General features: G+C 41.3%; 1 protein-coding gene across 2 annotated transcripts in view; it reads left to right on the forward strand.

Moving 5' to 3' along the window:
• The window catches only part of LOC126297883 (AP-3 complex subunit mu-1), a 162,536-nt gene that overhangs the window by 79,936 nt on the left and 58,967 nt on the right, over nucleotides 1–23,633 (forward strand). For both annotated transcript variants that reach the window (XM_049989178.1, XM_049989179.1), the window contains exon 5: nucleotides 3,210–3,369. In XM_049989178.1, coding sequence (XP_049845135.1) covers nucleotides 3,210–3,369 — 160 coding nt within the window. The remainder of the gene's footprint in view (nucleotides 1–3,209; nucleotides 3,370–23,633) is intronic.

Raw genomic sequence — 23,633 nt, forward strand, 5'->3', positions numbered from 1 at the left:
CTCCCTCCTACGTATATCTCGCGAAGAGACCATGAGGATAAAATCAGAGAGATTAGAGCCCACACAGAAGCATACCGACAATCCTTCTTTCCACGTACAATACGAGACTGGAATAGAAGGGAGAACCGATAGAGGTACTCAGCGTACCCTCCGCCACACACCGTCCGGTGACTTGCGGAGTATGGATGTAGATGTAGATGTAGAAACAAATACTTTCAGAAAAGACATTTTGACACTTCAATTTAAATTCAATTTAAACAGATTTCTCATGTTCAGAAACGCTTTCCTTGCTATTGCCAGTCTGCATTTTATATTCACTTTACTTCTTCCACTGTCACTTATTTTGCTGCTCAAATAGAGTACTTACCTTGTTTTTTTTTCACATTTCCTAATCTAATTCCCTCCCCATCACACAGTTTAATTTGACTATAATTCAGTACCCTCATTTTACTTTTGTCAATGTTCATTTTATAATCTCTTTTCGAGACACTATCCACTCTGTTCAGCTGATACTCAGAGTACTTTGTTATCTTACAGAATTATGCTGTTATTACTGAGCCTTCAAGTTTTTACGTCTTTTCCCTGAACTTTAATTCCTTTTCCATTTTCTGTCTAGTTTCTTTACTTCTTGCTCAGCACCATAACACTGGGAGTAGGCTACAAATCTATATAGCCCCCTTCTCAACTGCTCCTTCCCTTTCACATCCACTGATCCTTACAAATGCAATTTGTTTTCTGTACAAGTTGTTAATAAATTTTTGCTCTCTGTATTTTTATCCATAATAACTGCAGAGTACCGAATAGTGTGTTCCATCTAATATTTTCAAAATCTCTAAATCTACAAATTCTATAAATATGCATTTGCTTTTCTTCAAACTATGTTCTTGCATTTCCCCAGAGCATACTGTCATTTTACCAGTAGCTCAGCTACAGTCAGTCATTCATCCTTCTGTAGACAGCAGGTGTTACTTGACATCCAGAACTTATGAGCCCATAATACTCACACCTTTCAGTATCTGACTGTTTAGATACTGGTGTTATTAGATTTTCGTGAAACCTGAGGAAATTTTGCCTCTGTCTCACATACAAGTTAGAACAGTTTTGTGAGGGTTGGTTTTCCCAAGAATGTCAATAATTCTGAGGGAGTGTCACCTACTCCAGGTGTTTTGTTTTGGCTGTCTTTAAGTGCTCTTCCAAATTCTTCTTGAGTAGTGCATCCTCATCTCATATCTGTCCCCTGCCTATTCCCTTCCTGTAATATTGTCTTTAAATATATTTCCTGTAAACAGCTCTTGTATATATCCTGTCATCTCCATGACTTCCTTTCTTCGCGTAGTACTGGATTACCATCTGTGCTCTTGTGCTTCTCTTTTATCCAGAAGTTTAATTGATGTTCCTGTACGTGACATACATCTTTCCTTTTGTCATGCATGCTTTTTTTTCTCTGTCAGTATAATTGTCTGATGTATTTATTGCCTTCACATGTTTTTGTATTATCCAAAGAATTCTGTTGAGCCTTGTCTTATGGCCATTGACATTGCTGTCATCACTATATCACTATGTCATTCCTCAAAGCTACCCATGGAATTTCTGTTGTATTTATTTTGCCTATTTCAGCCAGTTGTTGCCTAATGCTGCTTTTGAAACTATCAACAACGTTTGGTGATTTCAACTCATCTAGGCCTCATATATATTTTTTTCTTTTTTCTGCAATTTCTTTGGTTTTAATCCGCATTGCATAACTATATATTATGTTCTGAGTTCACATTTGCTCCTTGAAATGTTTCGCAATGTACAGACTGGTTTCAAAATCTCTGCGTTACCATTATATGATACATATGGAACCTTCGTGTTTTTTTCCACATATTAAACCATCTTTCATGATTCTTCAACCAGATTTTTACAATGATTAAATTTTGTTTTGTGAAAAATTTTAACAGGTTGCTTCCTCTTTCATTCCTATCTCTCAATCCACGTTCTCCTACCATGCCTCTTCTTTTTCATATTATTAAATTCCAGCCTCCTTATCACTGTTAAATTTTTGTCTCCGCTTTGCATAATTTCTCTTATTTCATTGCTGGCCGTGGTGGTCTCGCGGTTCTAGGCGCGCAGTCCGGAACCGTGCAACTGCTACGGTCGCAGGTTCGAATCCTGGCATGGATGTGTGATGTCCTTAGGTTAGTTAGGTTTAAGTAGTTCTAAGTTCTAGGGGACTGATGACCACAGCAGTTGAGTCCCATAGTGCTCAGAGCCATTTTTTTTTCTTATTTCATCTTACATTGTTTCAACCTCTTCACCTCTGGAACTGTGTGTGTGTGTGTGTGTGTGTGTGTGTGTAAAAAAAATTACTGTGGTGAGCCATGGTGTTGTGTGTATATTAGCTATGACACACACATACACACATACACACACACACACACACACACACACACACACACACACACACACACACACACACACACACCGTCTCACTGTGTAAGTCTTCTGTGACTTCAGCAACTCATGTTGTGGTGTTGCTAAAAGAGGACCAAAAACTGATACAATTTTTCTGTGCTTTAGGAGGACCTATGAACCACTCATTCATCACAAGCAGTTGAATTGTTGTTAACCCTCAATTTTTATTTGTAATTTTCATCATGGAATTTTCATTAATTTGCTATACTATCTGACTTGTTTGTGTTTGTTTAAGCTGTGTTTGTCCCTGTGACCACTTGTTGTTCCTCATCTTTCAGTTAATATTTAACTGTAATAACTTGGTGGTGATGGTACAAAATAAATGGCAGGTATGAGTACAGAAGAAATTGAGCGTGAGCTTCTGTAAATAATGAAGTAGGCATATTGGTACTCCTACTGAATCCCAAACTTTCGAATGTAACAGTGCCATGAAGTAAATCCACATTTGTTAAAGTCATTTTATCAGAAGAGTGGTTGAATTTGCTAGCTTTAATCATCTGCCAAGTGAATCGATACTTCACTTGATTACACATGTAAAAATTAATGTATCTTGTTTTGTGACCATACAGCCAATCTTGCTCTCCCTTCCTGCTTGTTTTCTTTCAGTGCCTCACTTCTTCCTTGTGAGCTATACTTCTTGCCTGTTTTATGGAAACAGACTTTTCCTGATAATCCACTTGTGCTATCACCACTGGCACGTTAATTCCAAAACTCAAGTTGAAAAGACCTTAATAAAACCATTTCTTCAATTTCAGTGTGAGTGCAACATTGCCTAGTGGTCAGTTATCAAATATCCCATGGCGAAGAACAGGTGTGAAGTACACAAATAATGAAGCATACTTTGATGTGGTGGAGGAAGTGGATGCAATAATTGACAAGGCGGGCTCTACAGTGTTTGCAGAAATACAGGGATATGTAAGTAAATTTCTTATTAATTTTGAATAATTGTAAACCACACAACTCTGTTTCGTGATCACAGTCTGTTTTACAATAAAATGTCTCTTTCAGTCGATAAGTAATGTATTGATGTAAGTCTCATAAAATTTTTATTATTTAATCAAATGTTCATTGTAAATTTTGACTCACCTGATCTTGCATAGTCAGCTTTCTCTCTCTTGAAATTGCACCTCTTGAAATATTTCTCCTCTATTGGAACAATAAAGCAGCTAAGTATGTCGTTCATTTGCTTTAAGAAAAGATGAAATCATTTATTTTACTTGCCTGTGCATGATATAAATACAAAATTTCTATTTTCAGTTGAATCTCCGAGTAATTTTGCACTGGATGCTGATATAGTGCATTTATGTATATTAAATTTATTACTACAATATTGATACTATTATTAACTTGCAGCAGTATAATTTTCTATAAATTTTATGTGGATGAAATGGGGAAGTGACGATTGTTCTTCAGCAAAGTATGTTACCACCATTTAAGAATTTAAATTGCCAATAAGATGCCATTTGTTTGGGGATTGATTAATTAAACAACTTCAGAAGCTAAAGCCATGATTGATACAGTTTTTTCTTTCTGTAGTGACCCAGAGATGGGTACACATTATCAAGAGGTTGAGCAAAGAGTTTGAGTGAGTGGTCCTGTGTATGCCCAGAGACGTCAGTGATTCAGCATTATCTGTAGTAGCTTTTGTTGATCAAGCACAGTTTACAAAGGTATAGTGGTCTTCAGTGCTGTATTGGGCTGGTGGTTGCAGGTGCATGTACTACAAAGGAATGCTGATACCTCAGCAATGAGCTATGATGTCACCTCCACAGGTCAGTGCCATGGCATCATGCTGTACTGGTTATGGTAATGGGATGAGGAAGGTGCAGACCACCCAGATGTACTGCAGTGACCCAGCACAGCTACCAGTTAAACAGTCTCAAAGACAGCCTGCTGTGCACTCAGTTTAAGACTGCTTACTTTGGTCCAGGGCACCAGTTGTCGTCAAAACTAGGCCCCCAGTCATCCACCAGGGATTGACCAATACTGCAGCAGATACTCAAGAGTCAAAGCAGGGAAGGGGCAGCATGGATATACCTTACCTGATCAATGTGAAGATGGCAGCTTGCAGATAATCTGTGATGACTGAGCAGTGGGCAGGGTTGGCTGCTCATTAGTCCTCTCATTCATCCATGATATGCCATTAGGCAGCAGGGGCAGACCACACCTGTGGTTTGCATCAGGTTGGCTGCTTCTTGGTCTTGAAGTCAGCAAGCAAGTAACAGGCTGGTGAACGTCAATCAGCATGTTTCACTGATCAGACTTTCATTCTCTCTGGTTCTGCCAACACAGCAGAATGTGTTTGACTTTTTTAGTCGTACTTGGTCAGTGAAGTTACATAGTGGTATCTCACTGTACCCTGTTGATTAGCACAGTGATGCTTGCATATCTGTCTGCCCTATTCTGTGGTATGTTGCACTGGTGGTACACCATGTTGACATAGTGATTGATACACCAGCCCCGCACTAACTTAATCTGTTACGAGCTCGCCTGTCAGAACCTTAACAAAATGTTAAGCCTGCCCAGTAAAATTATTCTGCAGTGTAACATTCCTCCCCTATTTCAAAGAAAATCATCCCAAATTTTGCTTCTCCTTACCCTCCATGACATTTTTAGATCTACTTACGTAAATGTACATGGTGCAAAATTTTGTTGTTCTTGGGAACTGGCTTACATGGATTGTTTCCTAATTCTAGAGTTTCGGCTTGCTGAGCTCTCTTTCATCATTATGTTCCATTATACTTATTTCCTTCTTTCAAAAGTTATACTAATTTACAATTCCATTATTTCATGTCTTGGTTTATGCTAGTTAACCACTTGATAGGTGTATTATATGTGGCTAATTCTGGATAATGAATACTCCTACATCTGATTTTGCCCCATTACTATCAGTAATGGGGCAAAACTAGTGGTCATAATGTTTATAGTTGCCACATTTCAGCATTGGTTCTCCTGTAGTATTGTTGAATATGTTGAAACATTTGCTCCATGGAAATTTTGCCCTGCTGAGATACTATCAGTGTGTGTAAGGAGTGTATGAGATTAGCATTCAGGGTATTGGTAAGATAAGTTAGATTTTGTGTTGGCAGTACTGCAGGCATTTTCTCTGGCCAATATAAAGTAGAGAGAGTAAATTGGAGTCCAGGCATACCCTTGAGTTTAGCTGAGAGGCAGAAGTTTGTCACAGCTATCTCACACGTTGAGCCATTCACCAAAATGCCACTATCACATAACTCAAACTATACTGTGCCCTGAAGTTTTCCCTCCCTATAGCATTTCGTAATTATGACCCTGGTGCAAAGACTAAGTATATCCAATGTGTGTCTGTCTTTTGAAAATGAGGCTGTGATGCAAATATTTCTGTCCATCATCCATTGTCTTTGTTTCCCCGGAAACAGTTGCATGTTGCCTGTCAGTGCATCAGTCTGTGTTTTTGTGGCTTAACAAATGATGATATTCTCCTCGAATGTTCCTTGAGGTCACACAGAGACATAAGAGTGTGAGCTCGTCCGTGCTTAAACATAATTAAAATATCTCGCATCTTTACTTGAACCATTCTTCCCATAACTGTCCGTCTTACTGAATAAGGGTGAACTGTGTAATATCTATACGGTGTGTTCATCCCTACAACTGGTAGTCGAACTAACACATATAACTGTGCTCTGTCCATTTGCTCTGTTCACATTTGTTATGTGGTAAAACATTGCAAAGTGTTTCACCAACACTTTTGCTTTATGCCATAGCTATATAGGGAATTCTTCCTCCACTAGTTGCAACCCTTTTAAGAATTGTGGTGGCAGTAACACTGAACTTAATGGTTTGTTTGCCTTATGGTAAACTACACTCCTGGAAATTGAAATAAGAACACCGTGAATTCATTGTCCTAGGAAGGGGAAACTTTATTGACACATTCCTGATACATCACATGATCACATTGACAGAACCACAGGCACATAGACACAGGCAACAGAGCATGCACAATGTCGGCACTAGTACAGTGTATATCCACCTTTCGCAGCAATGCAGGCTGCTATTCTCCCATGGAGACGATCGTAGAGATGCTGGATGTAGTCCTGTGGAACGGCTTGCCATGCCATTTCCACTTGGCGCCTCAGTTGGACCAGCGTTCGTGCTGGACATGCAGACCGCGTGAGACGACGCTTCATCCAGTCCCAAACATGCTCAATGGGGGACAGATCCAGAGATCTTGCTGGCCAGGGTAGTTGACTTACACCTTCTAGAGCACGTTGGGTGGCACGGGATACATGCGGACGTGCATTGTCCTGTTGGAACAGCAAGTTCCCTTGCCGGTCTAGGAATGGTAGAACGATGGGTTCGATGACGGTTTGGATGTACCGTGCACTATTCAGTGTCCCCTCGACGATCACCAGAGGTGTACGGCCAGTGTAGGAGATCGCTCCCCACACCATGATGCCGGGTGTTGACCCTATGTGCCTAGGTCGTATGCAGTCCTGATTGTGGCGCTCACGTGCACGGCGCCAAACACGCATACGACCATCATTGGCACTAAGGCAGAAGTGACTCTCATCGCTGAAGACGACACGTCTCCATTCGTCCCTCCATTCACGCCTGTCGCGACACCACTGGAGGCGGGCTGCACGATGTTGGGGCGTGAGCGGAAGATGGCCTAACGGTGTGCGGGACCGTAGCCCAGCTTCATGGAGACGGTTGCGAATGGTCCTCGCCGATACCCCAGGAGCAACAGTGTCCCTAATTTGCTGGGAAGTGGCGGTGCAGTCCCCTACGGCACTGCGTAGGATCCTACGGTCTTGGCGTGCATCCGTGCGTCGCTGCGGTCCGGTCCGAGGTCGACGGGCACGTGCACCTTCCGCCGACCACTGGCGACAACATCGATGTACTGTGGAGACCTCACGCCCCACGTGTTGAGCAATTCGGCGGTACGTTCACCCAACCTCCCGCATGCCCACTATACGCCCTCGCTCAAAGTCCGTCAACTGCACATACGGTTCACGTCCACGTCCACGCTGTCGCGGCATGCTACCAGTGTTAAAGACTGCGATGGAGCTCCGTATGCCACGGCAAACTGGCTGACACTGACGGCGGCGGTGCACAAATGCTGCGCAGCTAGCGCCATTCGACGGCCAACACCGCGGTTCCTGGTGTGTCCGCTGTGCCGTGCGTGTGATCATTGCTTGTACAGCCCTCTCGCAGTGTCCGGAGCAAGTATGGTGGGTCTGACAAACCGGTGTCAATGTGTTCTTTTTTCCATTTCCAGGAGTGTATTTTCTGCAGTGACCTATCTTCAATTCGTGCATCATTGAGTTTATGTGCCATTGCTCATAAAAAACTGGCTATTGCTCGTTTACTGTATAGTAAGCTCAGTTGCTTTTGTATTTCTCCTAAATTACTGTTCCCTTCATATCCTGGGTGTATTGGGGTAAACCCATGCTTAACTCACATACCGTCTTGGATCTGGTCAGAACATCTTGCTCAAAGTTTGACAATTGTGCTGTATGCCAATCTACTTAGCTTTGGTGGTGTATGCCAGTGTTTACACTTGCCTAACTGTGTTATTCAGCTCCCAAATACCTTTGTTATCTGCTGTCCCAAATACTGTTTTTAATATTTTCCCTCCTGCATTGAGCCATCTTCATTTCCTACAAATTAATATCTGTGGTATAGTGCCAGTGATTTGTGTCAGTTGAGCTCTCAGTTTGCCCTATGACGTGCTCAATTCCTTGTATTTACCCTGTACCTCAGTGAGGACTTTGTTATCCTTCACTTCCTTATACAGCCCTACAAATGCTTATTGCAGTCCTTGGACTGGTTTCTTACTTCCCACATGTCAGTGTTCAATCTAAATGTCTGTTGGTGACTCATCTGCAATACATTCAATTGTCAAAAAAATAACAGACCTGCTTCCTACGGACAGACGCAAGCTTCATGCATTGCTTGTCCACTGATGCTGTGCAGACACATCATGATTACCACAATCCATTTGGTTGCACGTGGTTATTAGTCACCTAGGAAAGGAACTCCTGTCATCCCCTCCTTCCTTATATACAATAAATTGTATATATGTATATACAATAAAACTGCTAAAAAAAAGTGCCTATAATAGTACTATAATGACCCAACTCCAACTCCATATACATTTGACAAGAATAGAACAACTTGTAGATGTGGTACAGCTAAACTTTACTACTATTTATCATGTGACCTTAATGCATAGGGTATGCTATGCGCATCCTGCTTGTGTACTGATACATATTCCCAAACTTTGCTAATTGTTTTCACACGCACTGACTCCGTCATTGGGACCTGTGAAAACGGATCTACCATTGCTCAAAAAGGTTTAACTCTATACACATGGAGAGACATTTGTCAGAAACTGTGCTCTAATGCTAACCAGAGAAGTCATCTCGATGACCTAATAAGGATTCTGATACTTTGTCAAAAACCTTTTCATCTTTCTCTTGGGTGTGTAAGGGGTTGATGACCAATACCATTTTGACCCACTCCATATTATTGTAGTTTCACATGCTATTTGGACTTTCCTGTCACTCCAAAGCTTTAGTATTGGCTCACCTTACTTTCTGCCATACCTCCCGTATTCTTTTAGCAAATTTCTTATCTGATTCACAGTCTGGTCCAAACTTAGGAATCATGGCATCAAAGAGGGATGCCATTTTTCTACTGTACACCACGTTGGAAGGCAACAGACCTGAACCAGTATGCATTTCAGTGTTATAAGTGCAAACTACATACTGCAGATACCATATTTACCTGGGTATAAGACACCCCTGACTATAAGACGACCCCTCCCTTTTTTTTCAACAGTTTTCTTGAGACATTTTGTTTTCCTTATTCTGACTAATCAAAATTAAAACCATTTTCTCAAGATACAGTGTCTGCCAAAAAAGTTAACATTATACCTATTCTAAATTTATGCCATATATTGTCTACCCTTTGATAATACAAGGAGAAATAAAATAATTGAAAAGAAATGGTTTACATTAATTTGACCATTTCTTTTCCATCTCCTTTTCCACCTCCTTTTCCATAGTGGAGTTACGCTACATTTTTTTCAATTGTCTTGACGCATATGCTGCTGAATGTTCTTGCTCAAAACACAACCAACCACTCCATTTCTGTCATCACAGGAGAAGATAAAGACCTCGAAATCAGGAAAGCCAAGTGCTGCAACAAAAATTAATGCTGCTTGAAGTTATGCTGACCAGTGGAATTTCTCGCCTGTGCACTACATTTGATTCAGGGCTTCCATGACATGTGCTGAATCCTTAACAAATATGTGATGATAATTGCATAAACCCATAATTTTGTTGTTTGTGGTGCTGTGAAGTCTGGATTGCCTCTGTTAGATGAGGATCAGTTTGAATACCTTTCCTGCTAACCACATGCCCAAGGTAAGTTACATGTGTTTGTGCAAAATGGCACTTGTCTAGGCTAAACATTACATGGGTAGATCACGGCCTGCTGAATACATCCTCCAAGCATGTCGCATGCTCTGGCATATCCTTCGAAAATACGATGGTTTTGTCCAGATACACCATGCAAGTGCTCTGCTTTAACCCACTTACAACTCCATCCGATAACCTCTGGAATGTGGGTAGTGTGTTTTTGAACCCAAATGACATCTGTTTATACGGATAATGTTTGTCAAAAAAATCTGGCTGCTCACCAGTCTTATCTTCTCATCCGTGATGTCCAAGTGAGCAGCAGTGACAGACTACAGCTGTGGTTTGCATCAGGTTGACCGTCTCTTGGTGTTTAAGTCAACAAGTAAGTAGCAGGCTGACCATCATCAATCAGCGTCTGGCGGTTTTCCTGAAACTCAATAGACTGTCAGTCTTTCTGGTTCTAGTGACAGGGACAGCATATCAGCACTACAGAATGTGTTCTTGAACTCTGAAAGCTTCTGTATTTCTTGGGCCTGCATATATGATGTTGTGGCTCTGATTGTGTGAGCGCATTTGTACTCATTTATTGAATCCATCAGCACTCCTTGCCATGCTGTGGTAATCTCAATGATTATTCTGTATTGCTGAGTTCAGTTCTTTCTGTTTGCATTTGACTTTGTAGTGGCACTTGGTCGGTGAAGTTATGTTGTATTACCTCACTGTGTCCTGTTAAGTAGCACAGCAGTTCTTGCGTTTCTGTTTGCCCCATTTGGATAACTGTTGCACAATGATTAGCACACCATACCAGCATTAACTTAATCTGTTATGAGCTCGTTTGTTAGAACTTTAACGAAATTTAATCCTGCCTAGTAAAATTATCGTGCTGTGCAGCATTACTATGTCTACAGTCATTAATGCAACCAGATTTGCATTCGGTATACGAATGAAACACCTTTTTTTGGTGAGCTATTACACAGATAAAGTGTGTCTAAACTATTAATGCTGTTATGTTACCAGTGCTTTATGAGACATCTGTTATTTGGGAGCTCCTTAAAGAAAGAGGAAAAATGGAATTTTGAGAACCTCATGTGAAATTTCTTGTGACAGACAATCTGGTTTGCCCGTAGTACTTGATAAAAGGGGGTTCTTAATTATTTAATGTGGTAGGGTTGTGCGGCAAAATATTTTCAATAGTTGGATAACTAGCTTTCAGTATTCAGTGTAAGTAATAAATTGCATTCATATATAAGTCTTCCTTTTTTTCCGGCTGCCAATAACATTCGCAGAATTTCAGTGGTGTATTTTTGTTCCTTAATTCATGCCTTGTGCCTACAGTTGAGCTCTGGTTGTCACATACAATTTGTTATCTCACAAGTTTGGCAAATACAGTGGCAGTGTGAAATGTTCTTGGCTTGACACACAGATGACTTTGAAATCAGTCAAAGGGTTGGTTTTTTTATTATTTTTATTTTTTTGGCACAGTTTATCACCAACAGAAATTCATTTGATTTTGATTAAGATTTATAGTGTGTCTTGTGCGTCATTTCAAAGCCCAGTACTGCTGTGGTAAATGAGAACATCAAGAAACTGCACATTACTGTGTTTTATAATTGATGATTAAAGCCATACAAAGTACCTAACACCATAGACATATCAGAAGAAAAATACAGTTCATTTTACATGAAGAATTGTGTTAGAGAAATCTTTCTGCTAGATGGATGCTATATTTTATGAAAAAATGTGTTTTTTAAATCTGTACAGCTGACTTTGTGTGCTAGTATGTTATGGCGGCTGAGACAAGAGTCCACTGTATTATGCCAGAAATGGAACTGCAATCAGAGCAGTGGGTGGAGGATGTCTGTGACCCTACAACAAAAAGCAAAAGTCAATTTAATCTACCAGTATATGGATACTTTAAGGGAGACAATAATTACTCCTCTATTAAAATCAGACATTGTGTAGTGAATGTACTGCTGAAGTCTAGATAAATGTGATGCCAATATCCATGAGAGTAGAGAAGTTTACTTCAGTAGTAAAGATAGTGAAACATCTGGTGGCAACAGAGGACTGGAATTTGAGGAGGAAGAGAAAGTAAAATTGGTAGATGTACATGGGCTGGTGAAAAGGAATGAAAGGGGAAGTCTCTGGTAGAATTTAATGCAGAGCATAATTTAATTGTTGCTAACACTTAGTTTGAAAATTGTGAAAGGAGTTTGTATACATGGAGCCACTAGAAGGTTTCAGATAGCTTATAGAATGGTAAAGCAAAGGCTTTGAAACCATAACTGCAAAACATTTCCAGGGACAGATACGGAGTCGTACGATGATCTATACGCTACAGATGGCAGAGTAAAACTTCAGAAATTACAGTAACATAAAAAATTATGGAAAGTACTGGAGAATGTCTGGGGTTTCAAATGGAGCATTATGCACAATCATCTGAAATGGGAAGAAAGACACAAGGTAGAAAGTGAATCAGTAGCTTCGAGACTCAAAATAATGGAGGCAGCAGAGGATCAAATAAGTGAAGAGATGAGGCCTGATAGAAATCATTCAAAAAATGTGAGATATTGACTTTAATTCATGAAAGGAGAAAGTATAAAATTGTGGCAGAATGTTTTAGATCTTTGGGAGAACTGACCATGATTATACTGTTTCTCCTCATTATGTAAGATATATGAGATACCCTTGGACTTAGAGAAAAACATAATCTGAATGCCAAAGAAAGCAAGTGCCAACAAGTGAATGTATTGAACCATCAGTTTTATAAGTCATGCTTGCAAAATGTTGACAGGATTTATCAATATGGTCATGGAAAATCCTGTTGGATTGTAAATAATTTAAGATGTGAAGTTAATAATTCACCAAATAGAAGAGCTATTGTCGGAATGCAAATCAACAGCACTGAAAATTGATAACCTCTGGACAATCCTTGTGTGAGCTATAGAGTGTAAACACACCGGCTAACGAGACAGTGCTGGCACTGTAACTCTGCAGCTCAACTGTGTTGAAGACAGAAGGGAGGCAGAGAGTGGAGAGAGGGATTTGAGAAAAGTGGCCAATCAGTGTGAGAGGCAGCAGATGTATGGAATAGAACTACAGCGCAAGTGCCCTCACTAGTGAGCTCATGCAGTGCACATTGATGCGGTAAAGTGGATTGAGAATGGGGGAAATAGGACAAAGGGAGGATAGACTGTGAGGAAGAGTGTGCAGGAGTATGGGACAAGTGAAGTTAGGATCTACGAGTATGGCAGAGGCAGGTGTGAACAGTACATTGAAGTTAGGAGAATTGTAGGATCAGAGTATGCTGTGCCAAAACAACTGCTGTCTATGTAATTCAGAGAAGGAGGTGCCAGGCGAAGGCTCTGGATGACACAGATCACAAACTAGGCAACAAAATAGTGTGTGTAGTGCTCGTCGGTGTGCTGTGCTGACTTGTGGTGGACTCTGCTCTTGGCTGCAGTTCGGCAGTCGGTATTTGTAGGAGTGAATGGCTGATAGGAGGTTATGCTCAATTAGAACACTTGAGCCTAAACTACAGCAGAGTCAGTATGTAACATGACTGCTTTCACAGGTGGACCTGCATCTGACAGGATAAGAGTGTGACTGGACTGTAATAGTACATACCTGGTGCTTGTGTCCTCAACTCGGAGAATGGTGATTCTGAAAGCTAGTGAATATTTCATTCTTGTTTATCTGTCATTCAACTACTCAATGCATCTGATGTTTGGTGAGTGATTACCTTTACACATTAATTTATTAACAGGAAGTACCTGTAGAACAGTAGAAACATTGGCAGGAGCATACTCGGGGTAGGAACAATTTGACTTCCAGGTAAATGCAGGAACACTAGAGGAAATACTGACTCTGTCACTTCTACTTCAGTGGTATTCGATCTGTACATTGAGCAATCAGTAAAGGAAACTAAGGAGAATTTAAGAAAGGGGATTGAAGTTCTGGGAGAAGAGAGGAGAAACATTGAGATTTGCAAACAACATTGTATTTCTTTCGTAGAGGCAGAGGGCTGGGAAAGGCAGTTGAATGCAAAGCATAATTTGTCAGTTCAGGTTAGAAGATGAACTACAACGAAAAAGTGAAATGAGGGTGATGGAATGTAGTCCGATAAAATCTGCTGATATTGAGGGGACTAGATCAGGAAATGAGACAGCAAAAATAGAGATAAGTTTTGTTATCTGAGCATAATATTAACTTATGGTAAAAGAAGAGAGGACATAAATAGCAACAAAAGTGTTTATAAAAAAAGAGAGATTTGTTGGAGCTTCAGTGTCCTAAGACTGTATGTGTGGGGGTGGGGGATTGCGGATGTGGGCGTGCAAGTGCACATTTTCTACTACAGCAGAAAGACTTCGTTCGAAAGCTTTAGTGTTTTAGTAGTCTCTTCCACTGTACCTGTCAATGACTCAACACCACCTCTGTATGGCGAGTAGCAATCTATCCTTTCTATATTGTTGTTTTTCCATTCTGAACTGTCCAATTTATTTAGAAATTTGTTAACAGTGAATATAAATTTATAGGAAGTCTTTTCTGAGGTTGCTTGAAGTGTAGACTTGTATGGGAGTGAAATGTAGACAGTGGAAACTGCCACAAAGTAGTGCTACAGAAGAATTTTGAAGATTACATTGGTAGATCAAATAACTAATGAGAATGTACTGAATTGCATTGGAGAGGAAAATGGCATGGCATAACTAGGAGGAGGAATGGTTTATACAATATCCTGAGTATCAAGTAATCATCAGTTTGGCAATGAAGGGAAGTGCAGGAGGTAAAAATTGCAGAGGCAAATAAAGTGACTGCAGAAAACAAATTCAGATGTATGTAAGTTGCAATATTCATGCAGAGATGAAGCGACTTCCTCGGGATAGACTAGCATGGAGAGTTGCATAAACCAGTACTCGGCCAGATGAGCATGGGCATCCTATCTCAAGATGCTAAATGGTATTTGTCATAAGAATATTAAGTTGCCAACAGGCACCTGTCGCATCAGTCCAGTTCTGAGTGGCTGATGAACCACTGCTCTGAACATAGTGACACTTTCTCATGGTGAGACAAATCCACAAAGCAAAAGCATTGTCACAGTCAGTCACACACAGTGTGGTTGATCATCCAAACTTGGAGTAGAGAATCGGGAATTGTCATGTGCGACCAAGCTATTCAGAATCCATACTGGGGTGCACCAGACTTCAAAATAATGAACCAGGGTTAGAATAAAGTGTAAATAATGAACCAGGGTTAGAATAAAGTGTGACTCTGCTGATTTCAAACACTCAGAAGAGTTTAAGAGTGACTGAGACAAAGAAATCTTTCAACAAAAAATGTTTTTCAATTTTTTTTCATCAGTTCCAGGTGCATTCCACGAGTTTCATTGTTACGTACACTTTTGAGCAATTGAATTATAGATAGCTGCTCTGATGTTGAGAGAACACTCCCATTGCTAGATAAAATGAAATAGTTAGTGATATCACACAATTAGGGTGTTGTCACACCTTGTGCTAGCCATTAGTGTGACAGTTGAGCATCAGAAGGGTGACCTGTACAATTCTGACTGGGGTTTTTGCGTGCCACCATGTTGTGTGTGTACCCTAAATACCTAAATTTGAGAAAAATCACTACCTCCAGAGTCAGTTGCAGTTGGTGTCAGTGTGTCAGTGATTGAGATTATTCTTGGCTGCAGCAGATTGTAGCAATGGATAGATTACCTACAGTGTGGTGAGTTTGGTGCCAGATGACAACTGGGGAGTAGCCATACTGTTCAGAGCTATCTTCATACTGTAAGGTTTGTAAGGGTCTGCCACACACATGTGCCTCCACTCACTGATATGCGTATGCATCCTGTTGGTGACAGGGCACTTTTTGGGATAGTGTTGGAGGTATTCTTGTGTGCCTTGTGGAAAGCCAGTGCCACTGCTCGTCTCACAGGATACTTTTGTACTACTGGAACTGCACAATCCAGCCATCTGACTTCCACTGCCAATGGCAGCTGCCACCTTAAACGAGGAGCCTCTGCTGGTTACATCCAGGTTTCTGGTAACACAGTTGTCGGACTTTCTGTGAGCACACCATTGCCAGTTTCCACATGTGCAAAATCATATCACAGACAATGGCAGTCTTTCCAGCTCATGAACACTAATTGAAGACGTAATACATCAAAAGAGTAATAATGGCAGTCGACCCCACTCCTGCTGAGCAAGTACTGCCCACTGCATTCTCCATGGTATTCAGTAACCCGCAGGTGCCTCCCAGGTTTTGCTGCTAAATGGGAAGCCCCTAAAGGAACTTCACATTTGTTTGCTGGATACTGGCTTGAAGAGCCTGGGTGTCCTGAGCTGGGAACTGGAAAGCACCGCTAGTCCGCTACAACTATAATCTCTGGGCATGCTACAGTGACCACCCACCATATGGCACAGTGGTGCAGATGTTTATTTAAACAATCAGGTTGTGTGGATGGTCAAAACCTGGGGAATCTGTTGCACCTGAGGCTTACCTAGTGAAGTGGGACTCTATCTGGATGGACCTTTATATCCATAGCTGCTCATTAAACTGAAGTGAAACTCTCAAACTGTAAGTTATGAACCCCCCAGTGGAATGGGTGTACTGCTGGTGCATCTCAATACCCAATCTCACAAGAGGTCTTGCTTATTCAGTCCTCCATACTCAGTAAATGCTAAGAGTTCTTGTGTTTATAGTAAGAAAATGTATGCTGATACTCAGAATGTGTTTATAATATGTAAAAGGAAAGGGGGTAGCTTTGAGAAAGTTTAACCTTTTTACATTCAAAAAGATTTGGAGGACATTGCAAGCAATGAAATTGTGGAAAGCTAAATGCCCTGGGTAATAAAACCAATGAAACAGAGCTCCACAGCACCTTGAACTACAACAAAGATGTTGTCCTGTAGAGAGCTCTTAGATAGTCCCAAAAAAGAACTGAAAGATAAGTGGGCTCAAGAAGGTATCTTTGAGATGTGACATGTAATGGAAAGGGTGGATGATGAGCTCATAAAATCCTTTCCTTCAGTACCACAAAACTCCCAAAGCATATCAAGGTAGGATTCCTTCACTTCAAACTCTGTCCCTCTGTTCCTGAGCCAGTGCTCTGTTTTAACCCTTTGAGCCCCTGTGATTTTCTGCCACAAACCACCTTGATTTCATGCTAAAAGCACTGCTACTTAGAAACAAAATGAATAATATGGGGGTATGAGGCAGAAACCAGTGGTGTCCAAACAGATAAGTGGTAGTGCTTTGGGCACACCACTCTAAGGTGTAAAGGAGATACCATTTACAGCAAATGTGGTAAGACTGTTCACGAAGGTGTGTCATTTGTCCATCATCTTCAGATTGTGTAAATTGCTCTGGCGACCTCTCTGTCTGTAACAGAGACTGCAGCGTCTGCCTTGAAGAAAGGAAGACACAGGAGTGTAAACCAACAACGCACATCCCGTATGGTGAGGCAAAATAGATCTAAAAGGCTATGCAGCCTCCCACATTCACCAATATTCTGCTTCAGCTGTTAAAAGGCCTATTCTGACAGCATACCTGTACACAAATGGAGTTTGCTAGTGTCAGTACTACTAACTCATTTTTCAGTGAACTTGTGAAGCTGCAGTTGTTTCAGAACCCATGCCCCACCCCTCTCATGACAAAATCAGGAAAAGCCATGATTGTTGACATTGTGGATCTCACAATACCCTCAAAATCAGGGTCTGGTAAACTGTCCATTACCACTGTTGTGGTAGTTCCTACAAAGCCTTTCCATCAAAAAAAAAAAAAAAAAAAAAAAAGCAAACGGGAAGTTTCATCCACAGGTAAAAACAGATAGTAAACTGTCAGGTCATGTTTGTGTCATTCTATCTAATGGTACTACTGATTCTCCTTCAGAGCCAATGGAATGTGGGATCAGCCCAGGACAAACGTGTCGCCCCAAGACTCAATCTCTACCCATTGTAGGGTCCCCACACCAATGGAGAGACAGTGTGAAAGGTAAACCTGGAGTGATATATGGCTCCCATACTACAGTGGAATATGAGTGGGTTCAGGACCTATGTGGAGGAGCTGAAATGCCTAGCACAGGCACTCATCCACTGTGCTTGTATTTACAAATAATACTTTTTAAAGCTACTGGTACCCCTGTGCTATGGGACTATACCCTTCAATGCAAAAATGACCTGACTGGGGATCCAAGGGAGGGGTTACTGTGTCTGTCAGTAAACAGTAAAACACACACACACACACACACACACACACACACACACACACACACACACACCTCCTCTTCTCTCTCCTTGATTACTAACCTAAAAGCAGTAACCATCAAAGTTTGTGTAGGTCGGATGATATCTGTTCAATGTATTTATTTCCACAGGATGTGATTGACTCTGAGACTCTCACAGGCCTTATACGACGACTTCCCCACCTATTTCTCCCACTGGAAAATAATATATTCTGGGGCTTGAAATCTTTTTGTCCTAGGGATACATTTTGGAGAACCTCACAATGTCTCAAGAGCTTTGCATCGTCTACAAGGACTGCTGCTGGGTGATCCTTGGCCATTGACCTTTCTTTCTGCTCTCCAGCCCTCACAGGCCTCGCTCAGTGGGCAGCAACTGGTGACCTTCATTCCAGCGACCACTTCCCACTGTGAATTCATCAACCGGATGGAACATTGCTTAAAGAAAGCCACCATGATGGATGGTCAACAGACCTAATTGGATGCTGTTCAGCCAGCTGGCTGTGTTTGAACACACAGGCAGCATCCAGAAATGGGTGAACCACGTGATCTATACGCCTGACTTACCTGTACACTTAGCAATCTGGGTCAGGTCACCAGAGCCAAGACCTGACACATAGTTAAGGGGAGCAATAAAAGGACATGGCAGGTGTTCCTGGACTGTATCAATCTTTCCACTTGTTCTGCAAAAGTAAGGTAAGCTGTCAGGAGGATTTCTGGTAAACTAAGTTGTTTAACAATAGCAGCAGTGCTGAAACAGGGGTGTTTCCAAACACCCAGACATCACTTAGATAAGAACAGAGCATTTTGCAATGACTACTGCCACTGCCAGACAGGATCTGGCATTTGCCACTACTGTAAAACTGTAGAGAGGAACAAGTTACACATAAAATCTGACAATTATGAATTTTACAATTATCCTTTCTCCATGTGGGAGTTGGAATCAGCGCTGTCTGAAATTCATGATACTGTACCCGGTCACAACCAAATCCGGTATGGCATGCTTAGACATTTACCAACAGCATCAAAGGAAATTCTCTCTGACTGTTTTAATTTGATGTGGCAGACAGGTCACATTCCCAGCTCGTGGAGAGAGGCGATATTAATACCTCTCCCCAAACCGGAAAAGACTGCACATGCCCCAGTAGTTATGGGAACATCACCTTAACGAGCTGTGTCAGAAAGACTCTTTAATGAATGGTTAACCATCATCTGGTCTGGTTTTTGGAGACCAGGCAACTCCTTAACCACTTACAGTATCTATTCCGGAGATTGTGATCCAATGTCAACAACATGACTGCTAGAGGTGGCTACCCAACAGGCTGTCCTATGTAAACGTCATTGTATCAGTATATTGTTTGACACCAGTAAAGCGTACTACAGTACTTGGAGACACAGTATTCTAGGACAATTCCAACTTCATAGTGTCCGTCCTATCACTTTCTACATCCTGAGCTGGTGACTTGCTCTTGGGTCGTTTTGAGCAGGAGAATGGTGTTCCTCAGAGCAGTGTTTTAAGTGTATCCTCTTTTCCATAGTCTTAATAGTATCAAATCTAATGTATGGAGTCTTGTATAATGTTAGATATTTGTGGAAGATCTTGCATTTTTCTGTTCCTCCTCCAGTATTGCAGTTGTAACTGACAGTGCAGATGTTAGAGAAGTGGCCTGCAGCTGTTTTCTGCAGACAAAATCATTCCCGTTGTACTTCTAATTCACCTAACTTGCTCATGAGGGACATCACTCTACATTTCGGAGGCTTTATGACATTTCTGAACTTTTTTTTAACACCAAACTGTGGTGGTTACCACACTTCAGCGACCTGAAAGCCAGGATGCAGAAGGCACTGAACATCTTAGAATACCTTATCCAGGGCTTTGAGATCAGACACAGCGCATCTACTCCAGTTTTATTATGCTTTTGTAGGATCGTGGCTAGACTGTGGGTCACAGTGTATGGATCGGTGAGACCTTCATATCTGAAGATCATTGATGCTATCTACCATGAGGGAATTAGGCTGGCCACTGGTGCTGATGGGACCAGCCCCATACCCAACACAAGGGGGCTCACAGCTCTTTCATGAGTTGTGCCTGCCTAACCTACAAGGGAATCTGCAGAGTAAAAAATCTGTGCAATTGCACACTTATTTATGTATTTATTACTTTGGAATAACTTTTTTGTGATGTTGCTTATGCCAGCTTTGTATGTTGATTTTAAATTCTGGATTCATATGTTTCACAGTTTTTGTCACTTCCATGTAATCTTGCATTGATAGTATCAAACTCATATATTGTGAAATTTCAAACATTTGTGAGTATTGTGATAAACTTGTACTGTTATCATTATTTTTAGGCTTAAAATTATATGTGCTCTTTTAAACTTTTTGAGAACACTAGGCATGTCATGTTTCAAAACAATCAGTCTATTATTTTATTGTAAAATTATGTAAGAAACTGTTATTGTTGAGAGTGGTTGGACTCTTACAGAACTACGTTTTTGAAAATTTTCAAAAGTTTAGAGAGCTGTGGATAACTTACTTCATAACCGATCAGCATTTGTGATTCAGAGTGACTGCCAAAGAATAGATCACCCGAAATTTTAGTGTACGTTAGTGTAAGTAAATATACATTTTTTGAGAATTTTTGGAAGTTTCCATTGTCATGTGCATAAACTAATTGGCATTCATGATTTAGTTACTGTTATGACTAACTTATCGTGTTACATTTAGTTTTCCTTTTCAGGAGGAGTATATATTATTTACCTTTATAGTAAATTAACTCTATTTTCAAGTTTGTTAATGACAGTAATTAACCTCAAAAAGTTTTAGGAGACCTGTAATTTTTACTACAGGTTTTTCTATTGCCTTAATAGAAATCTCGCCTGGTGTATTTGCTTCAGTTCTTATAGGGAATTAGTAATTTTTTTGGCCCAATAGATATAAAAGATAATCAGCAGGCCTAATTTAAAGTTATTTGTTCACTGTCCTGTAATACATCACACAAACCAAAGTGCGACCCCATTGTGACTGCTGTTCTCGAACACCGGATGAGTTGGTTGATGTTCATAAGCAGCTGGAAATCTCCATGATTACTGTCAAATGATTGGCAGCTGCTGTGAATGTTTGTGTTGGAAGAGTTCCCAAAAGTTGGTTGGTTGTGTGGGGAAGGAGACCAGACAGCGTGGTCATCGGTCTCATCGGAATAGGGAAGGAAGTTGGCCGTGCCCTTTCAGAGGAACCATCCCGGCATTTGCCTGGAGTGATTTAGGGAAATCATGGAAAACCTAAATCAGGATGGCCGGACGCGGGATTGAACTGTAGTCCTCCCGAATGCGAGTCCAGTGTCTAACCACTGCGCCACCTCGCTCGGTAGTTCCCAGAAGTCTTTTTACCTGTGACACCTTGAGTACTATCCTTTCTGGTGGATCCTATCTCCTCTGCAGGAAGTGCAGCATCTGTCATTACTCATCCACTTGACTGCAAGTGATTTGTCAATGACAGATCCAGGCGTCCTATACAGAGTACACATGCACCAGGGCGAATTCAGGGTGTTATGCCAGTCCCCCTAATCAATGAGTTCAAGGTGTTATCTGTCACTGAAACTGAACCAGTAGGATTCAATTCACCTGTTTTGGGGAAACTTTCTTTGTTCTGTGTGCAGACGCGGCAAACGCAGAAGGGTAAGGGTCTATTAACTGTTGACAGTTCAAATGTATGGTGAGTAATGGTACCTCTCAGTGAAATGGCAGCAAGGGAAGTAAGCAACACCAGGTGCACTCACTGTGTGCACCTGGGGGCCTCATTCAACATACTGAAGAGGCTATTCCAGCAGCCATTGAGGGAACAGGCTGCAACCAACTGCAGATTATGGCGCACATTGGAACATACGATGCGTGTCGTCTGGGCTCTGAGGTCATACTTAGATCATTTCAGTGACTGGCAAAGAAAGGTGAGGACAGAGTTTAAACAAGTGTCACTATTTGCAACATTCTAACCAGAACTGAACGTGACCTCCTGATTCTGGGTTGAATGGGGGGACTGAACCAGAGACTACGAGGGTTTTGTGATAAGCTGGGCGGCGATTTCCTGGGTGGGAGCCATAGGGTTGAGAACTGTAGGGACTCCATAAATGGATAAGGTGTGCACTAAAATAATAAATAGTTCTACTGGTGTAATTCAACTTTTGTAATGTAGACGTATAGTTTGTTTTCAGTAACTGAACAATTTTACCATGAGTGAGAAGTGTGGGCTTTGTTGTAGGTTTGTGAGTAGTGGGTTACGATGTGAGATTTGTTCAAAGTATTTTCATTGGGGGGAATGCAGTGGGGAAGTCAGTGGTCATTATAGTGAGATCCTCTCCTATGAATGCAGAATCTGTAGTAGAAATAAGTTGATAGAGGAGCAAGAGCATAATATCTGTGCCCTTCAGGTGCAGTTACAATGCACAAAGGGGGAACTAGATATGTTGAGGAAGGTGAAGGGTCATTGGGAATGGTAAATGGCAGTTGGCAAGAAGGCCGCTAGGAAGAAGAGGTATTCAGACAGTTATACTTTGTGTATATGCAATAGATTTGACCAGCTGTCAGAGTGAGTGGAGAGAAGCCTCGTGTAGCTGTAGATATAGGGATCATGCAGCAGTTCTCAGCAATTAGGAGGCCTAGGTTAGTTGCAAACTCTTAACAGAAAGGAGGAGGCTCTACTGTTAGGTAGTTCGCACAATAGAGGTGTGGGCCAGCAGATGCAGGAAGTGTTGGGGAGTGAAGACCAGGTCACCAGCATTGTGAAGCCGAGTGCAGGGTTGTCTTAAGTGACTGACAGCATAGGGGAGCTATGTAGCAATTTTACAGAGGAGGCTCAGGTAGTGATAGTGAGTGGAGCAGGGAACAGTCTTGATAGGGACAGGGAATGTGATGTAGGTGGTGACCTGGTAAAGATATCTTCTCAAACTGGTGGCACTAATGTACATTTCATGCAACTGTTTCTGCATCATGATCGGCCTCATCTTAATGCAGCTGTTAGGCCCATTAACATGGGGCTGGGGAGAGTGCTGATGGCAGAGGGCATGGGTCACATCTCAGTGGTACCAGTTGGGTCTATTAGTAGATCAGGATTCACTAGGCATGGCCTGCACCTCAATAGGTATGGGAAGGGGAGGTTTGCAAACTTATAGGTAGTGGGTGATGATGGTGATGGGAACACTCATGGAAACATTTCTGTAGTTGGTGGTGTTAGAGCTGCACCTTTTTTAGATTGAAGTCAGCTGATAGGTATACCTACTTAAAGGAAGCCCCTCTAACTAAGTGCTCACCTTCTGAGGATGTAATGTTTCAAAGTAGAGAATGAATTAGCATATTTCATCAAAATATAGGAGGTATTAGGGATAAAGTTAGTGAACTGCTTATAGATGTTGACTTTGAAATTATTGGTATATCAGAGCACCACTTAAATAATTTGACAATTCAGAGGCTTCCTTTGTCAGGATACAGATTAGCTGGCTGTTTTTCAAGGAGTTCCTTGCGGGGTGGGGAGTGGCTATG

The sequence above is a fragment of the Schistocerca gregaria genome, chromosome X (assembly GCF_023897955.1).
Source record: "Schistocerca gregaria isolate iqSchGreg1 chromosome X, iqSchGreg1.2, whole genome shotgun sequence".
Taxonomy (NCBI): domain Eukaryota; kingdom Metazoa; phylum Arthropoda; class Insecta; order Orthoptera; family Acrididae; genus Schistocerca; species Schistocerca gregaria.